The sequence below is a fragment of the Budorcas taxicolor genome, chromosome 2 (assembly GCF_023091745.1).
Source record: "Budorcas taxicolor isolate Tak-1 chromosome 2, Takin1.1, whole genome shotgun sequence".
Lineage (NCBI taxonomy): Eukaryota > Metazoa > Chordata > Mammalia > Artiodactyla > Bovidae > Budorcas > Budorcas taxicolor.
The window spans coordinates 2480957-2498818 of NC_068911.1; the positions used below are offsets into that span (position 1 = coordinate 2480957).

At 56.9% G+C, this 17862-nt stretch overlaps 2 protein-coding genes across 2 annotated transcripts in view; both read right to left on the reverse strand.

Moving 5' to 3' along the window:
• CARD11 (caspase recruitment domain family member 11) overlaps positions 1-17862 on the reverse strand; it is a 102596-nt gene that overhangs the window by 13646 nt on the left and 71088 nt on the right. Inside the window, 12 exon segments of the mRNA XM_052656179.1 lie at positions 297-349; positions 1341-1441; positions 2578-2660; positions 4169-4220; positions 5044-5220; positions 7237-7434; positions 8009-8134; positions 8588-8740; positions 9664-9843; positions 13190-13515; positions 14598-14735; positions 17202-17414. Coding sequence (XP_052512139.1) covers positions 297-349; positions 1341-1441; positions 2578-2660; positions 4169-4220; positions 5044-5220; positions 7237-7434; positions 8009-8134; positions 8588-8740; positions 9664-9843; positions 13190-13515; positions 14598-14735; positions 17202-17414 — 1800 coding nt within the window.
• On the reverse strand, positions 12214-12745 carry LOC128063433 (60S ribosomal protein L26). The gene has a single exon (XM_052656192.1). The coding sequence runs from the start codon at positions 12698-12700 to the stop codon at positions 12263-12265; it is 438 nt and encodes a 145-aa protein (XP_052512152.1). The 5' UTR covers positions 12701-12745; the 3' UTR covers positions 12214-12262.

Sequence of the window (17862 nt, forward strand, 5' to 3'; positions counted from 1 at the left end):
GGCACCGGGATGGACCACAGTGCCTGGCTACAATCGCAGGAGCTGTGCTTTCTTAAAAACGCAGACCTCACTGATTCCGCCCTCAGCACTGGCATGCTTCCCCCCTCCACAAAACAGAGGCCGGGCTCCCGGGGCGCATCCCGGCTCAGGGGCCTGTCCTCCGTGTGCACTGTCGGAACCTGCTCTGCGCACATCTTCTGAGGCCCTCCCGTGTGTGAGGCCTCGCCCCAGGCATCAGGAGACGGCCGAGGTGGCCTCCGCGCTTGGAACGCCTCTCAGATCCGCTGGGCACCTACCATCGAGGTCTAAGGCGTCGAAGCCACCGCTGTCGTTGTCTTCCTCAACTGTGCTGCAAGACACAATGGGCAGGGGGAGCGGGTGGGCTCTCTTGATTGTGCGTAGGTGGTCAAGGGAGAGGGAAGCTTCCGGAATGTTCCGGCGGTGCGAGAGGCTCTGGTTCTGAGAGGGCAAGGTGGGCAGGAGAGGGGGCTCGGTGGGTGCGTGGAGGGTGCTGTGCCACGTGAGGCCTGCACGTGGCTGGGTGCACGGCCGGGAGGGCAGGGCGGCCCTGGAGCCCGCAGAGGCCTTGTTAGTGGGGATGAGGGCGACTCTGAAGGGCTGGGGAGTGCAGTGCCCGGCGGCCCCATCTGCCACGCCCCACTCACTTCTCTGCCTGGACGCAGAGGGCTTAGTACCATTTATACGCGGAGGGGGCTGCCTGGCGTGACGGGCCCAGAATAGCGGAGCCTCTGTCAGATGGGATTGGCGGGCGTGAGGTGTGTGTTCCGGGACCCCTCACTTGCTCCCCTGGGGTTCCTGCAATGGACTAATGAGGCCCAGGCCAGGTCACCGGCCCGAGCCAAGATGGAGACACGGTCCGGCTGGCCACGCCTTGCTCTGGCCCTTCCGGGCACCACCACCAGCCTCTGACTCGGAATGTAGAACACTAAATACCCGGCTGACGAGGCACGTCTGGATGCCCAGGACGCCCCCACTGTGGTTTCCATCCTGGGGACACTGACAGTCAGGAAGGAGGAGAGGGAGGGGGAACGGAGGGGGCGTCCCCAGGGTCTCTCCCTCTCTGGGCAGAAAAAGCCACGCTCTGGAACCACGGGATGGAGACATCTGATTTCTGGGTAGCAGGGGGCAAAGCAGCATAGGTCTCATCATTTGCTGGCTGCAAGGGTGACCCTGGGGAAGCCATCTCCCTTCCTGGGGCCTCAGGTTGCTCATCTGTAAAACGGGTACCCTCCCACCCTGGTTTCTAGCTTCCCTGGAGGGCTGCTGAGTCAGCCAGCACCGGGAAAAAGCCCCACCAGCTCCCTCGGCCTGTCGCCCACCTCCGATGAGGCGCGTCTTCTTTGTACCGTCTGACGATGGAGTCATTTCCTGGGGGCTCAGCCGTGATTGACATGATGCTGGAACGGCTCCGATGGGGCTGCTTCAAACACACACACGCCAACGCGTTACGGATGAGCTGGGTATTCATATGCTGTGCCTCGGCAGGCATAAATATATACATGGGGACTAAATCCCACTCAGAGGCTACGCAGGCAGTGTGGGCCGGCAAGCCGGGTCTCAGCGGCGACCTTGGCTGCAGAAGGCTTGTGCTCAGCCTGAGGCAGGCAGAGCCACGGGGCCTGGTGCCCATCTGCGTGTCCATCTGCTCGCCGGGGGAGTGGGACAGGGGCGGCGGTAGGAATCCGACGGGGGTGCCCTGTGTGTGCCCGGCACAGGCTCTGCCCCCAGGGCTGCCCGGCCGTGGGCACCTGCGCATGCCCAGGGAGACCTCTGGGCCCAGTGGGGTGGGGGTGGGGGCCACGGATGCCCTTGCAGACAGCGCGGCTGCTGCTGCAGGGTGACCCTGTGGGACGAGGCCCGCGGGCTCCTGGCAAGGGATGCCTGAAATAAGAGCCTTGGATTTCACCTCCCAGAGCCGCACTCAGACAGGAGTCATTCATTATCAAATCTCTGCCTCCCCTAGGGCCTGATTTTGGAAGCTGAGCTGACAGGCTTCCCAGGGCTTCCCCTCAGGGCTAGAATTTCTAATGGTAGGCCTTCTGCTGCCTGGCCCCAGGTGGGGGGCAGGGGGGGCGGGGCGGGGGGTGGTGGTGACACTGCCTGGTGCGGGGACCCTGCCTGCCTCTCCCGGGTGGGCTGGAAGGAGGTGCGGGGGTGCCCGGCTGGCCCTGCCCTGCCGTGGGCGGCTCCAGCTGCTGCAGCCCCACCGGCCACCCCACTCCGGCTGCCGGAGTCGCCAGGGGCTGAAGGGCGGTGGCGGGGTCTTCAGCTGCCTGTGCAATGCGCCACAGCCCCGTGGAGGCCCGTCTCTTCCTCCTACCGAGTGTTAAATTGGGAAAGGAGGCAGCAAGAAGCTGTAAATACATCGTGAGGCCAGGAAATGTCTTTAAATAAACACAAGGAGGCCTGGGCCGCAGGCCCTGGAGAGGCAAAGAGGCAGGGCTGGACCCACGGAGCGGGTGAGGCCAGCTGGGGGCCAGGGTGGCGGGGGCTGGGGGGGCTTGGGCCATGTCCTGGGCCGGAAAGGGGGCTGCGGTGGGTGGAGCCCTCACTTACCATCTTGGGGAAGGAGTTGGTGATGGGCAGGGAGCGGGAGGAGCTGGGGCTGGCGTCCATGAGGTCCTCTTCTTGTCCCCTCCCTGTCCTCAGCGGGCCGGGCAGGGGGTGCGGGGGAAGGCGGGGAGGAAGGAGAGGTGAGGCTGTGAGAGCTCTGCGCCCTGGGGGCCGGCCCATCTGGGGAGCACGTCTTCCAGTGGGGGGTGGTAGGAGGTGGCCTCCTCACCCCTCCCCCTGGAGGAAGAGCCCGCAACTAGGTCTGGGGTGGCCTCATTGAGGCAGGACAATGCCCTTTGTCCTGGAGACCGAGGTGGGCATCCCCTTGGGTGCTCAGCGTGAATCAGCAGGACCGGGGCGGAAACTTGCCTGCCCGGACACCCCGACACCAGCACAGGCCCGACTGTCCCCCTAACCAGGCCTACGGAGAGCCAGGCTGTTGGGAGTCGGGGGCCGCCTTCAGTGAGGCCCCCGGGCCCCGCCCTCCTTTGGGGCTGTCCGAGGTCTTCTGAACACCCCGTCTGGCCCCCGTCTCACAGCAGGGGTGGCCCCACGCCCTGTTGTGTGTGTGCACACGTGTGTACAGTCGCCGCACACATGCAGCCCCATCAGTGTTCCTGCCCAGACCCCACCCCAGGCAGCTGGCAGGGCTCCGTCCCTCCTGCAGCCCTTTCCTGCTTCTTGGCATGAGCACCCTGTCTGGTTCCTGCAGGCTCCTCCTGGATGGGGTCCCTACCACAGCTGGTGCGACCCCCAGCTCGGGGCTCCCTTTCCCCAGCTCCCGCCAGGCCTGACCCAGCTCCATACCCCCCGGCTCCCCTCCTCTCCTCAGGAGGATGAAGTCCGTGAACCTGGGCCTGGCCACGAGCCTCTGCGGGCCCCTGGGCTCCTGGCAACCGTCGGCTCTGCCCCTGGGAGGCAGGGGGTGTCTGCCTCCGGCTCCGACCCGGGGGCCGTGCCCAGCGGCCTCTGTCTCCCCCTCCCCGGCCCCTCTGTCTACACGCCCCCTTCTAGACGACTCCTCCTCTGACTCTCCTGTAACGACTCTCACAGCTGTCAGAGCGGCAGTCCACCTCCTCACGCACGGCCCCACCCGAGGCCTTGAGCTCTGGAAGAGTCTACACGGACTGCCGGCACCTGGTGCACAGTGGGTACCCGCCTCACCCGGCACGAAACCTCGCTGGCCAACCGTCACTCCAGAGTCACGCCGAGGGTGTGTGAGGGGGGAGTCTGAGGACGGTGTGTCTCAGAAAACCAGGGGCTTACAGGAGAGCTGGGGGCCTCCCACGCCCGGGACTGTGTGGGCAGGAGCAGTCCTCTGGCTGACCAGCCAGCAGCGCTAGGTGCCAAGTTCAGGGGCTCCAGGCGGACCCATCGGGAGGGGGCCTCAGACGTGATGTTTCCGTGGTGGGGGCTCTGGCCCCCTCCACCGACAGCGGACAGTAATGACCATCTGGACACCCCGCCACCCCGGGCCCCGGGGACCCCGAGACTCTCGCGGGTTCACCTCGCAGGACTGATGCCCACGATGGGGAGACAGATGGACCGAGAGTCCGCGTGACAGTCAGGACAGGCATCCAGGCGTCTCGCTAACCTTGAAAGTCTGAAGCTCGCTTCAGGCTGATGGGGGACTTGGCTCTCTGCAGCTGAAAGAGAAGGAGCGGAGGGAAAGGCAGAGGATGCGAGTCAAACAAGGCCCGTGCGTCACCCGCGCTGAGCGAAGACATAAACTGGGGCGAGGCCACGTCGCCCTCGTCACGCGGCCGCCAGGACCACGGGAGGCGCGGGACGCCCGTGTTCACGGCTCTGGCTCCCCGGCCCCGAGCAGACAGCTGCTGGTTCACACACTGCCCAGGCGGGAGGCGGTGCCATGTGGCTCGGACCCTCCCACAGCCGGGAGTGCAGTGGACTGGGCGGCGCTGCGAAACGGGCCAGAACCCGGCGCTTGGCTCGGGGGACTTCTCAGGGAAGGGCAAGGTGCCAGCAGTGCCAGGCTGCCTTGGAGGTGCTGCTCGAGCCGCCCTGCTCCCTGGGTGTGAACTGGGCAGGGCGGAGCACAGGCGGGCCACGTGGAGATGCTCTCACTCCCTGGCTCGCTCGCTCCCTGGCTCGCTCACATTCCTTCCTTCCTCAGCTGACGGGCTGCACCGCACACAGAGCAAGGCAGGGAGGATGCGTGCTCTGCCACCAGCTGCCATCACCAGCCAGTCACGTCAATAAACTCGCGACAGGCACTCGATACCCACTTGTTGAATAAACAAGTGAATTTGGAGAGCGTGCTCATTTCACTCTCTCCCTTCTCTCTCTTAACTTCCACCACAATCGTAAGGAGAGAATTGGTAAAAAAAAACAGGCAAAAAGCACAAGCTGGTGCCACTTTGGTTCCCAGGTCGGGGTGCGTCGGGGGTCTGAGACCCGCCCGCCTGCAGAGGGCCCCGGCTCCCCGCCCGCCGCGCTGTGTGCAGGCACCTGGATGCCCTTCAGGTTCATCCGGCGCTTGGGCGGGTGGTAGGGCAGGAAGTAGCGGTTGTCCTCGGGAGAGTCCTCCGAGGTGGAAGAGTCATCGGCCTCCTGACCGTTGGTCCTGGGGCTGGTGTCCCCGAAGTTCTGAGAGATGATGGTCACCGGCAGGTTCCTGGGCAGACTCTGGAGACGAGGAGAGGCCGCACCCGTCATGAGCGCCCGGAGCGGCCACCGCACGGGGAGCCAGCTGTGCTAACGGCACCATCGCCCACCTCCCCTGGCACCAAGCTTGGAGCTCCGGGCTGAGAGCAGGGAGCTGCCCCTCTTCCTGAGCCCTGTGTCCCCTCGAGGCCAAGCCCCATCATCCTCCCTCCTCTCTCCTCCTCTCAAGCCCCGCCCGCCTCATCTCCACCAGGCCCTGGCATTCTTTACAGCAGTGAAGGGATCACCTCCCTGCTGGCCGCGGCCGCTGGCCCCTCGGCCACCACCAGATCCCCCGTGTCCTACTCCTGTGCCTCAGCTGCAAGCACAGGAAGTACCGATGAGTGACTGAACCACGATAAGAGGGCTACTGTCCTCAGAGAGTCGCATCCGTGATCCGAGGCTGAGCTGCCGAGTATTAAGTACCTTGAGGTTGATCCCCTAAAGCCACGTAACACCCTCAAGCCACGCTGCTTCCAAACCCAAAGCTCCTGGCCTTTCCTCCCGGCCCCAGATCCTTCACGGTCCAGGAAAATCTCCCAACCGAGCTCCTTAGCAGACAGGCCCACCCTGCTCCCTGCTGCTTCCCACTCCCGCCCACCTCCCGCCTGTCCCTGCCGGCCACTCGAGGACGACGGAATTGCTCACTGCGGCCTGCCAACCGCAAGCCATGGGTGTCACACACCCAGGCCTCTGCTCGTGGTGTCCCTGTGGCCTGGAATACCGCCCCATCTTCCCTCATCTAGCCTGGTGACATCACAGTTGGTTCATAAATGTTTCCCAAAGGGTGCAGCCATGCCTGGCACTGCGCTACGTGTTGGACACAGAGGGGCCTACACAGAACTTTTCCATAATCATAAACTGTGAGAAATGCTCGAAAAGGAGACGCTAACCTGGAGGCTCCTGGTTTCCGCGATGGGGGCCCCCGATCGCCTAGCCAAGGAATTGACGCTTCCACCCCAGAAGGGGGACGGAACTTGGCCAGTGAAGTCCAGGGACAACATCCCCAGTGGAGGCCCCAGCCCGCCCCTCCTGTAGGGAGTCTTTTCTGGAACCCTGACAGAATGGGGGCCTCCTCCCCTGGGCACTCACAGCACCCCTTCAACTAATCATTTACAGCATTTGTGCTGAAAAGTCATGTTCCTGAATTTGCCTCCAGCATCAGACCTCAGTCCTCTGGGCAAAGGGTGAGGGGTGGAGGGTCTTATCCTGGTTCCCCGGGTGATTGGCTAGTGATGCCCTTGGGCAAGTTAACTGCTTGTGTCCAGTTCTACCCTTGGGGAAGGGAGACAGTGATCTCACCGTCCTGGAAGGGCGGTCCTGTGGGTTAAAGGAGATACGGCACGGAAGGCAGTGGCTCAGGACCTGCAGAACCCACAGCCGTGACAGACAGATTCACCTGCGTGTATGGGCATCACTCACTTCTGAGCGCCTGGGGCCCTGCTGTGTCATGCACTTGAACTTCCCATCGAGATAAGTGATGCTTTCTTTATGGGCCCTAGTGACTAATGGGAGCCAGGAGTCTTAAACCCGATGCCCGCCCACGTGGGTTTAAGGAAACCCAGTGGGAGGTGAACCGAGAGGCAGCCGCAGTTCTAACTTGGAAGTGACTTGCCCGAGACCCCCGGCCAGCCGGCAGGTGGCCAGGCCAGGCGCCCGTCCCGCCTCGTCTAGCTTTCACACGAGCATTCACGCTCCCGTGTGCACGTGGGGCTCCGCTCAATGTCACGAGGCAGTGGGACGGGAGGGGAGTTTTGTGGGGAGAAGGGACTCATGGATACGTATGGCTGAGTCCCTTCACTGTTTACCGGAAACGATCACAGCATTGTTAACTGGCTAAACTCCAACACAAAATAAAAAGCTAAAAAACACGTGAGCGGTCTGGTCTGTTCATCACAACACAGACACCCCAGGGTTCACGCGCTCGGCGGTCCCGGGACGGCTGTGCTCTGCGGGGGTGGGGGGCGAGGCCGCGCGGGGGGCCCACCCCCAGCCCACCTGCTCGAGGGCGCCGCTGTCCTTGGAGAGGCGCCGCAGCTTGCTCTCCAGGTTGACGATGCAGGCCTCCCGCCGCACCATCTCGATGCGCATCTCGTCGTTCTTCTCCTCCAGCTCCCGGATCTGCTTCCGGTACTTGTCCTTTTCGATCAGGCACTGGGAGTACTGGGTCTGCGCTTCGTCCCGGGAGTGGAAGGCCTGCCGGGAGGCGGAGGACAAGGTCGCTGGGTTCTTCCCCACCCCGCCCCCCGATCCCCCCCAAATCAGACCCAGGACGCCTGCCCCCCCAGCCCACGTGTCAGCCACAGCGTCTCTGGCCCTCTCCCTGAATCTGACACTTGGGCGTTTCCACTGCTACCGTCCTCTGCACGTGTTACAGCCCCTCGTGAGTTCACCCCAGCTGTGCGCCCACTGCTGGGCTAAGAGGTCCAAGGCAGAGCCCACCGGCTACCCTACGAGGAGGTGCGGCTGTTTTATTCCCACTTCACAGACGGGAGCACTGAGACTTCCAGGCAGGGGCAGCGTGCAGCCACACGTCTGAAGAGGGACAGGGCCTGGACCTGGCCATCTGACTTCGAGGCCCAGGACACTGGAGTCCCATTCAAGCCCCAGTCCTGCTTTTTAAACATCAGTGACACAGCCGGGACGGGATTCATTTTTGGAAGGAAAGCAGGAAGGTGGGGTCCTAGGTGGTTCCCGCAGAGCTGACGGCATTACCCCGGCAACACCCCAACGCCCCCACGGCCTGGAGCCTGGGCCAGCCGCCCGGTACCTGGTCCCGCTCCCGCTCCACCTCCTCGAGCTGCAGCATGACGGTGTTCATGCGGTGCTTGTACATCTCACAGTCCTTCCCCAGCGTGGAGCACTTCAGCTCCAGGTCCTCCTTCTCCTCCAGGTACTGCGAGCACAGGAGAGATCAATGCTCGCATCAAGCCATCAACCAACCAGGCCCGACAGCCGGCTGCCAGCCGCGGCTTCCCAGGGCCGGCCTGCCCCTCCCCACGGCGCCTGGCTTTCTGAGAGTCAGCGCTCTGACGAGAAGGGACTGTGGTAAAAGGCCAGCCACCAGCTGCGACCTGATGCAGGCCTACTATGTGCGGGGGGAGTGGGGTCAGGGTGGACACCGAGTGTGCCCTCCCGTGGCCACAGCGGTCAGCCAGGGGCAAGGCCAGTGCCACGCGGACACTTAGAACGGTCCACCAGTGACGGCAGGGCGCTGACACACAGGGACTCACACCGGGACGCAGACCTGGTCCTGGGAGAGAGTGGGGGCCCAGAGGCTCCACAGACAGCCCGGGACACCCAGCGCCGGGCCCCCGCCGAGCGGCAGCCCCGGCCGTCCGAGGCCCACCTTGTCCCTCAGCTCCTCCGCCTGGCGGACCTCCTCCTGCAGGTTATAGATCTTGTTGACGAGCTCCTGCCGGTCCTCCAGGGCCTCCTTGCGGTCATGCTCCAGGATGTCCAGGATGGCCTTGTCGGAGTCTGGCAGGCTGCGCTTCCCGGCCTGGGCGGGTGGGGGGTGGTGTGCGTGTGTGGGGAAACGTTTAATGGGGCTGGGGGTGCGGGGCAGGGAGCAAGGAGGCCCAGGAAAGCGGCAGACAGAAGCGCCAGCGACAGACACGCAGCGAGCGGAAGGCTTTGTGCCAGGGAAGCAGAGGCAAGAGTCGCTGTCTCTTGGGGTCCTTAAGTGGCTTATTACTTATGGATTTTATCACCTGGAAAGAAGCATGAAACCCACTTCTGTTCAGAAACATCCCGATGCCGACTGTTCTGCCCCAGCTCTTATCGGAGCCCAGAGAAGCAGCTGAGCAGCTTCTCCGAACATTTCACAGGTGACAACAAAGACGGGGCTGATCTGCCTTGCAGATGCCTCCCCTGAAACATCAACTAATCTGCTCTGATTAAACCGGGACCCAGTCTCTGCTCTGAACCAGGGCCTTCCACACCAGGCGGCAATGATCCTGGGGGGCATCATTCTTTCTGGGGGAGGGCGCGGGTGCCCTCCTTCCTCCCCTGTACATGGATCTGCGGATGTTTTTCCTCTGTACCCACAGATGACTCTGTGATGATAAAGAAGGGGAGGCCCTCAAAGCTTTAACAAATCCCTCACAGCTGAGAGCTGAGTTTCTTGGAATCTTTAAGGCAAGAAGGTTTTCCCCAAAGTACTTTCCTCATGGTGCCCAGTACACTGATTTTCGTGAAATGATTCAACCAAGGAAACTACGTCACAAGTGTTACCTCACGTAATGTCTGAGAAGTGGGTGGTGCGGTCACCCCTGTTGACAGAGCAGGAACTAAGGTGCCCAAGGATGATGACATGAGTTCCCTGCGGTCCCGCGGCTGGCAAGGGGCACCCCGGCGGGCGTGTGGTGAGCTCCCCGCGGCCGGCAAGGGGCGCCCCGGCAGGCGTGCGGCCCCCGCCCTCACCTGGATGATGGACTGCAGCTCCTGGATCTTGGTCTTCAGCATCTCGTTCTCCCGCTCCAGCTCCAGGACCTGCTCCTTCTTGGGCCGGTTCTCAATGTCGTTCTTCAGTTTCAGCGACTGGTTCCTCTCCAGCTTGCATTCCTCCTCCATCTTGTTCAACCGATGCTTTAGCTGGTCTATCTGAAACACCCCCGGGGGGCCAAGGGGAGAGCGGGGTTGCAGGGAAACATTCAGGAAAGGGACTGCCTCCCCACAGCTTGCTGGACTTCCGGCAAGAGCCGTGTTCTGCCCCTCTCTCCTCCTCCAGCTGGTGGCCAGAAGAGCTCAAAGGTACTCCTTCAGTGAAACGACCACTCCCTCCTTGCTGAGGAAGAGGTCCTGGTCTGTTAGTTCAGAACAGTGCTTGGGCAGCTTTGGTCCTCAGAAAACCTCCTCGGGCAATCTTCATGCAGGTGGAACAGGTTACAGGTTAGGATGAGAGGTTCCCAAGCTGGTGTTTCCCTGAGGCACCCTTTCCATTTTAAAGGTCTTTTCTGATAGGTTTCTAACTCTGATCCTCAGAAGACAAGATTCCTGAAGAACCCTAGTGTTTCAGAAGGGGGCAGAGATGGGGGGTAGGGGAATTCGGGCTCTATCTTGACTTCACGCCCCAGCGCAGCTCTGCCTGCACGTGATTTGGCCTCGTGGGTTTCATCCAAGATTTTATTTGAAAAAATGGCACCACTGTAAAAGAACAGCTTGAGACTCATTGGACTGCAGGTTGGCAGGATGTTTGGCCTAAAGGACCTGCCCAGACTTAGTGTAAGAAAAACGGCCTTCCTGGAGGAGGCAGTTACTATTCTTGGGACTTTGACAATTGGCCATGTGCTGAGCTTCACCCTCAAGAAGTGCGTGTCAGGAACTGGGGCCAGGAGAAGACTTAAACCCCTGTGACTGTGTTTGTTGGCTTCCCCAAAGGGATCATCGTTGGCCGAACACCTAGTAAGAAGATGCTTTTACATGCAACAAGGAAGAGACCTCCAAGGGGCGAGTGTCCTTTCTCAATTCTAGGCTTTTGGGGAGAACACCTCTAGAAATCCAGCAGGTAGAGGGTGGTGGCTTTAGCTAGGAGGGGACCCCAGCTGCACCCCTGTGGCCTGAGAAATGGCCTAGGACTCAGCTGGCCAGATAGTCTTTCAACCAAAGAGAAAAGTTCTTTTAAGTTCTGAGCTGCTTTCTCGCCATTCCTCTATAGTCAGGAAAACATAAAAACAGTCCTAAGAGAGAGCAAGTTTTAAATCTCGACCACATCCTCAAATCCTAGATAAAAACAACATGGAAACCTTTCCTCCTGGTCATGCAAAAAATAAAATAAAAAATCCTCACCATCTTGGAAGATGAACCTAAGTGGCCCTGTTCTAGGTCCATTCGAGTAGACACGAAGTGGGTACTACTGGGTCAGCCATTTTGACAAAGACTTATATTTCAGTACTGAGCAATCCTAGGGCGTAGGTTTTATCTTCATTTTCATGTAACTGCCATTTACAAATGTGGAAACCGAGGCGAAGAACCAATGAAGTGGTAAAGCCAGAAGCAGGTCTGGCACTCGAATCCAAAGGACTCACATGCTGATGCTCTTTGCCTGCTATGCCACTGACTCAGTTCCCCTGAACTCCAGTGGACTGTTTACTGATCTGTCTGCTTCAACTAAACTGTAAGGGACCTGGGCAGAAATCAGGTCATTTATCCCTATGTCCCTCACAGTGCTTAGCACCGTGCCTTACACACGGCAGGTGCTTAATAAATATTCCAAGAGTCTATTTTCCGCCCAGCAGACAGAGCGATCCTTCTAGATATAAAAATCAGTTGTCACTCCCAGCTCTCAATCCTTCAGTGGCTTCCATCACTCCTGGAATAAATTCTAAAGTTCTTACCAAGCCCCCATGATCTGGACCCTTGCCACCTCTTCAAGCTGCTTGCTCATCTGGCTCCAGCCTTGCGGCTCTCCTGCTGTTTCTCAAAAATGCCAAGCATGCACCTACCTGGGGTCTTTGCACTCACTCTCTGCTCGCCCCCCAGACTTGCATGACTGATTCCCTCCCTTTCCTGAGATCTCTGCTCCTGTGTCCCCTTCTCAGGTACGCGTCTTGACCATCCTATTTGAAACAGGATTCCCTCACTTACTATCCCCAAATTCTTCCCTCCTTCTTTTTAATAGCACTGATTACTACCAGGTATTGATGTATTTGTTTTCTGATTAGAATGTGAGCTCCCTGACAGCAGGGCTTTGGTCGCGAGTTATGTATTCCTGGAAAAGAGCCTGGTAGCAAGGCAATGCACAATAAATAAAAGGAATGAATGAGTTAAGCCCATTCCCTTCTCCGTCTCCCTTTCGGAGGTAAACTTATTAACAACGTCCATCACTTGGCTACTGGGTTGTTCATTGATATTCCACTGTGTCACGCCTAGCTATGTAGAGATACAGCTGTGAAGGGGAGAGTCCTCGCCTCAAGGACCTCACGACTCCAGAGGACAGGTGCTGTGCTCGTATCCTTGAGGATTTCCTTTTTTTTTTTTTTCATTTTAACAGTTTTTAATGAAAGCTGTAGACAAGATGACTTTATTCTTGCATCTTCTCAATTGTTTCTTCCTTATATTTGCCCTTTTCCTTTCCTACTTGGCGAGATTTGGCTTTACGTTCGAGGATCTTTTTGCGGTCTTTGTCCAGTTTTAGTCTGGTGATAACCACCTTGCTGGGGTGAATGCCCACATGGACAGTTGTGCCGTTAGCCTTCTCCCGCTGCACTCGTTCAATATAGATGACGTATTTCTTCCTGTAAACCTGGACTACTTTGCCAATTTGCTGCCCTTTGTAGTGCCCTCGTACAACCTGAACTTCATCATCCTTTCGGATGGGCATGGATCGAACGTTGTACTTCTGTCTTAGCTCTTTAGAAAGAGGAGAAGACATAATTTTCCTGCGAATGTGGGAAGGCGCATTGAAATGCCTTTTTCGATTCTTGCTTCGGTCAGAAGTCACAAAGGGATTGAACTTCATTTTGGCCGCTAGCGTTTCAGCGATGGCCACAGAAGGGAAGAGCCCTTGAGGATTTCCTAAGGGCCACTGAGGTGGGCAGATCCCTGGGTCCGCCACCTTCCCCCCAGTGTGATTCAGGCCACGTGTGCAGCATGTCTGATACATGCACCTGGTGGGTCCGCGTTCTGGAGCAAGAGGGAAGCCCCACCGGATCCAGGCGTGCACGTCTGCACACGTGCATGCTTGCGCATGCGCACAGTGGCTCCACGGGCTCTGGAGCAGGAGGTCCCAGCCAGCAGGTCCGCGTGGGAATGTGCAGACGTGCGCGTGGGGGCGGGGCTAAACTGTCCGCGCGAAGTCTCGCTGGGTAGGCACGCGCATGCCCACGGTGGCCTTCGGGCTCCCTCGCCCGGGCAGGCGTTACACCGTGCACTGGCCAGCCTGGTGGTCTTTGCCCAGGGCTTCACCTGCGCTCAGTGGGCCCCGGGGGTCCCGCCGCGCGCCCCTCACCTCGAGCTGCAGGTCTCGGCTCCGCATGACAGCCATGTTTTTCTCCTCGCTGAGCTGGGCGTAGCGCATGGCCAGGTTGTAGTTGTCGTCCTTAACCTTGACCAGCTCGTCATTGTAGCTGTCCCGCTCCTCCTTCATCTTGTAGTAGCGCTCCTGGAAGGTCAGCAGCTCCACCCGCGTCAGCGTCAGCTGCTTCTTCTCGTCCTCCAGCTGCCGCGACTTGGCCAGCAGCTCGCACCGCTGCAGGTCCTTGGCCTTCATCTGCTGCTGCAGCTTGATGACCTCGTTCATGAGGAAATGCGTGAGGCCCTCGTGGCCCTCCTCCACTGTGGAGAGGGGCACTCAGTCAGGCCTGAGGACTGGGGAGGGCAAGAAGGGGTTCCAGGTGTGGGGCCGCGGTCCTAAGTTCACTCATTCACTCCCTAACGTTCTGCTGAGCATTTACTACCCACTGGGCACTGGGGATTCAGGGTGAGTCAGACAGCCTTGGTCCCGGGAGAGCTTATGTCTGGCAAGGGAGATAGACGTTAAAAAAAGCAAATGATCACAAACAAATATAACTACAGATTGAGAGGGTTTCACAAAGTATAGGGGTCCATGAGAGTGTCAGGGGGACCAGACCAGGGGAATGGACCGGAGTGTTAGAGAACGCTCTTGATGGACGAGCTGAAGTCTTGAGGAGAGAAAACACATTCTGGGGAGGCTGGACAACATTGCCAAGGTCCTAAGGGAAGGCAGGAGGGGCCTGGTACATTTCAGAAACTGAAGGAAGACCCCAGAGGCTGGAGCTTAGAGACAGAAAGGCAGAAAAGTTGAGACTGGGCGTATCATCAGGGGCTGGGCCATGCAGGGTCCTTGTGGGCCACACCTGGGTCTTTAAATGGAAACACTGGAAAGCCACTGAACGGTTTTAAGTGGGGGAGGGCAACATGGGGAGTAGAGAAATCACTGGAGCAGCGCAGGAATGGATATAAAGGGTTGATAGGGTTTGTAAGGGTCTTGACTAGGGTAGTGGTGTATATGGAGAAAAGGCTGACTCGAGAATATTTGGGAAGGAGAATTAAGACAAGAAGAGCATGGGCTCTGGTCCACGCGATGCTGGCAAGAAAGCAGACCAGGTAAGGGCAAGATCCAGAGGGGAGTGTTAGTTTCTCCCCACCCACCAACATTCCTGGGGGGAAGCTCAGCGAACACCCACTCCTCTGGGCTCCTGATTCAGTTTGTCCCGCTGTCACCTACCTTTCGTCATCGGGCAGAAATAAGTGGTTGACAGTTCACAAGTGCCACCAGGGCACCATCCTGATATCACAGCGTCATAACCTGCCAACTGTGCCACCACTGGACACACACACACACACACACACACCCCTCCTACCACAGGTGGGATGCTGATGGCAAAGCCACTTACCCACAATGGTGGAGAACCTCCGAGTAGGTTCTTTCCCAGTCACCAGTTTGTATAATTCTGGGTAGTAAAATTCCAAGCTCTCCAAGAAAACCACATAGCCCCTTTGCCCCTTGGTATGTAGAATGTCCAACAGTCGACCTAGAGTAAAGATCAGATCACTTAGAGGGAAGAGTACATGTCTGATTGGATGCAAGTCTCCAGACCCAGTCTTAAACTGGCTCATATCCATCAGTACACTCTTAAGAAGATGCTCTCCACCTCCCGTCACTTCGAGTTATATCTTACAGTCCAGACAACGTAAAGCAAAAGTGTGAGGCCCTCAGCAGAGGTTCATTGTTAGTTTCCTTTCTCCAGAGCTTTCCAGGCACCAGTGGTAAAGAATCCACCTGCCAATGCAGGAGACATAAGAGACGCGAGTTTGAAACCTGGGTCAGGAAGATCCCCTGGAGGAGGAAATGGCAACCCACTCCAGTGTTCTCTGGAGAATCTCATGGATAGGCGAGCCTGGTGGGCTATGTTCCATGGGGTCCCAGAGAGACATGACTGAAGCAACTTAGCATGCAAGCAGGCAGGTGCAGTGTGCAAAGCAGCTAATTCTGAGCCCCCGGGTGGTTCAGACAGTAAAGAATCCGCCTGCAACGCAAGATACCCAGGTTGCATCCCTGGGTGGGGAAGATCCCTTGGAGAAGGGAATGGCAACCCACTCCAGGATTCTTGCCTGGAGAATTCCACGGAGCCTGGTTGGGCTACAGTCCATGGCGTCACAAAGAGTCAGACATGACTGAGCGGCTAACACTTACCTTTCTACAAGAAGTTGGTAGAACCAGAATAAATGGGATTGCAGCCATAGGAACCAGCGGTTTTAAAGAGCTTCCCAACTGACTGGGGCTAAAATCAACCACACAGGTAACAGCTCATCTATGGCAGGAGGAGGATGGACGTGCATCAGCAATTACAGAGTAATCTATGGCTCTCGGATTCAGACCTGGAAGACCAGTATTTGGATGGGGACCCAGGAAAAGTCAGAGAGAGCAGGGCAGCTCCATGTTCTTCAACGGGATTATCACATAGTCTGGAAACATCTTTAAGTGTAATTTCCTTGGCAGTTTTCACTGTTTATCCTACTGGTTCCACTTTCTGTTTCCATTTCTTGACCCTTCCTTAGACATTTTATTTTCAGTTATTTCTTCCTCTGAGGTCCTAAAACTCTACACTTGCCCTAGGATAGACTCAATATATAAACTTCATCTTGTGTCAACTGACTGTTCGTCAGACTCCAGTACTCTTGCCTGGAAAATCCCATGGACGGAGGAGCCTGGTGTGCTGCAGTCCATGGGGTCGCTAAGAGTCGGACACGACTGAGCGACTTCACTTTTACTTTTCACTTTCATGCACTGGAGAAGGAAATGGCAACCCACTCCAGTGTTCTTGCCTGGAGAATCCCAGGGACAGAGGAGCCTGGTAGAAGGCTGTCTATGGGGTGGCACAGAGTCGGACATGACTGAAGTGACTTAGCAGCAGCAGCAGGGCTATCTGGAGCACTGTGTTGAGAGGGGTTCTCAAGTTACATCCAAGCTCAGCAGGAAAGCACGCTGTAATTAGTGATGTCTGTCATATAAGCAAAAGAGAATCACAGCCTACAAGCTACTCATTGCCCATCATACTGTGGGCAAGTGAGTTTCAAGCCTCTGAAACTGGGAACCACAGAAAGAAATGTATTTTACATTGTGACCACATGCTTACACACAAAGACATATTTTGTTACAAACATATATGTGTATACACACACATATGTATATAAAGCAGAACAATGTTTACAAACCACACTTATTTTACCTTTAATGAATGTGATAAAGTGTCATGGACCCCTAGGCAGTCTGGAAAAGCCTATGGACTCTTTATCAAAATACTATTTTTAAACTGATAAAATATATTGGATTACAAAGGGAATCAATTATAAGAAGATTCAGTTAACAAATATTAAATTTGCAATTAAATAACCCAATCTCTCAGGTCTAATAACTGCAATAATTTCAAGGGAGAGATGAGCATAAATGGTATTTTGGAATATCTCTAATAGCTGAAATGTGATAAGCTATGTGGAATGCTTATTGTTGACAAGGTCACAAGTATTGCTAATCACTGTGGTCTATTGCTGGGCTGTGTTCATAACTGGAGGGAATGCTAAGTCTTGGCGTGAAAGTGAAAGTGAAGTCGCTCAGTCGTCTCCGACTCTTTGCGACCCCATGGACTGTAGCCTACCAGGCTCCTCCCTCCATGGGATTCTCCAGGCAAGAGTACTGGAGTGGGTTGCTATTTTCCTTCTCCAGGGGATCTTCCCCACCCAGGGATCGAACCCAGGTCTCCCGCATTCCAGGCGGATGCTTTAACTTCTAAGCCACCAGGGAAGCCTTGGCGTGGGTGAGTAAAATAAGGAGCCACCGTCTCCATGCCCCTACCCAAGTTCAAAGATCTGCTCTGCACACGGACAGCTGGGTGGGGGACCAGGGGTGGCCAGAGGTGTGTGGACTCCAGTTAAGAAACCCCTGAGCGAGGGAAACTTCTCGTTGTTGCTGCTCGCTGGAGAGAGCCTGCCGGGGTTACCTGCCCGGTTGATCTTGGACGGCAGCATGGGAGCGTTGAGCACCTCGTCTTCATCTTGCTCGTCGATGACCTTGCACTGGCGCAGGTAGGGCGTGAGCTTGGCGGGGTTGATGTAGCGGCTGAGCATGTGCCGGTTGCACTCCACATTCTCCCACAGGGCGTCCTCCTCGTCCTTCAGCGTCTCCATGTAGTCGTCCATCTCGGGCACTCCTCCTTCCAGACACAAACCCCAACACGGTTAATCAAAGAGCCTCGCCGGACGAGCTCGATCACCTCTGGGGAGATCGGGATCTACCGTTAAAGAAGGCAGAGAAAAGTATATATAGAATTTTACCTTTGATTTAAGAAAGAAAGGCCTGTGAATACAGACAATATAATTCTTTATGTGCTAAACATAAACAATGGATGAATAAGTCATAAAATAAAAAATTATAGAAAGGGAAACTTTTGCAGTTGGTGTATATCCTTTCCATCCAAGTTTTTATATCTTACTAAGAATTTATCTTTCGGAAAACAATATACGCTATACTTTTTGTTTTACAGTTTCACATAAACGGTGTCATACTAGATGCTTTCCTGTTTCCTTTTTCGACTTGCTTTTTTCCTTTATGCATGTATTGAGATTTACCTAGGTTGACACGTACAGACCTAATTCATTCAT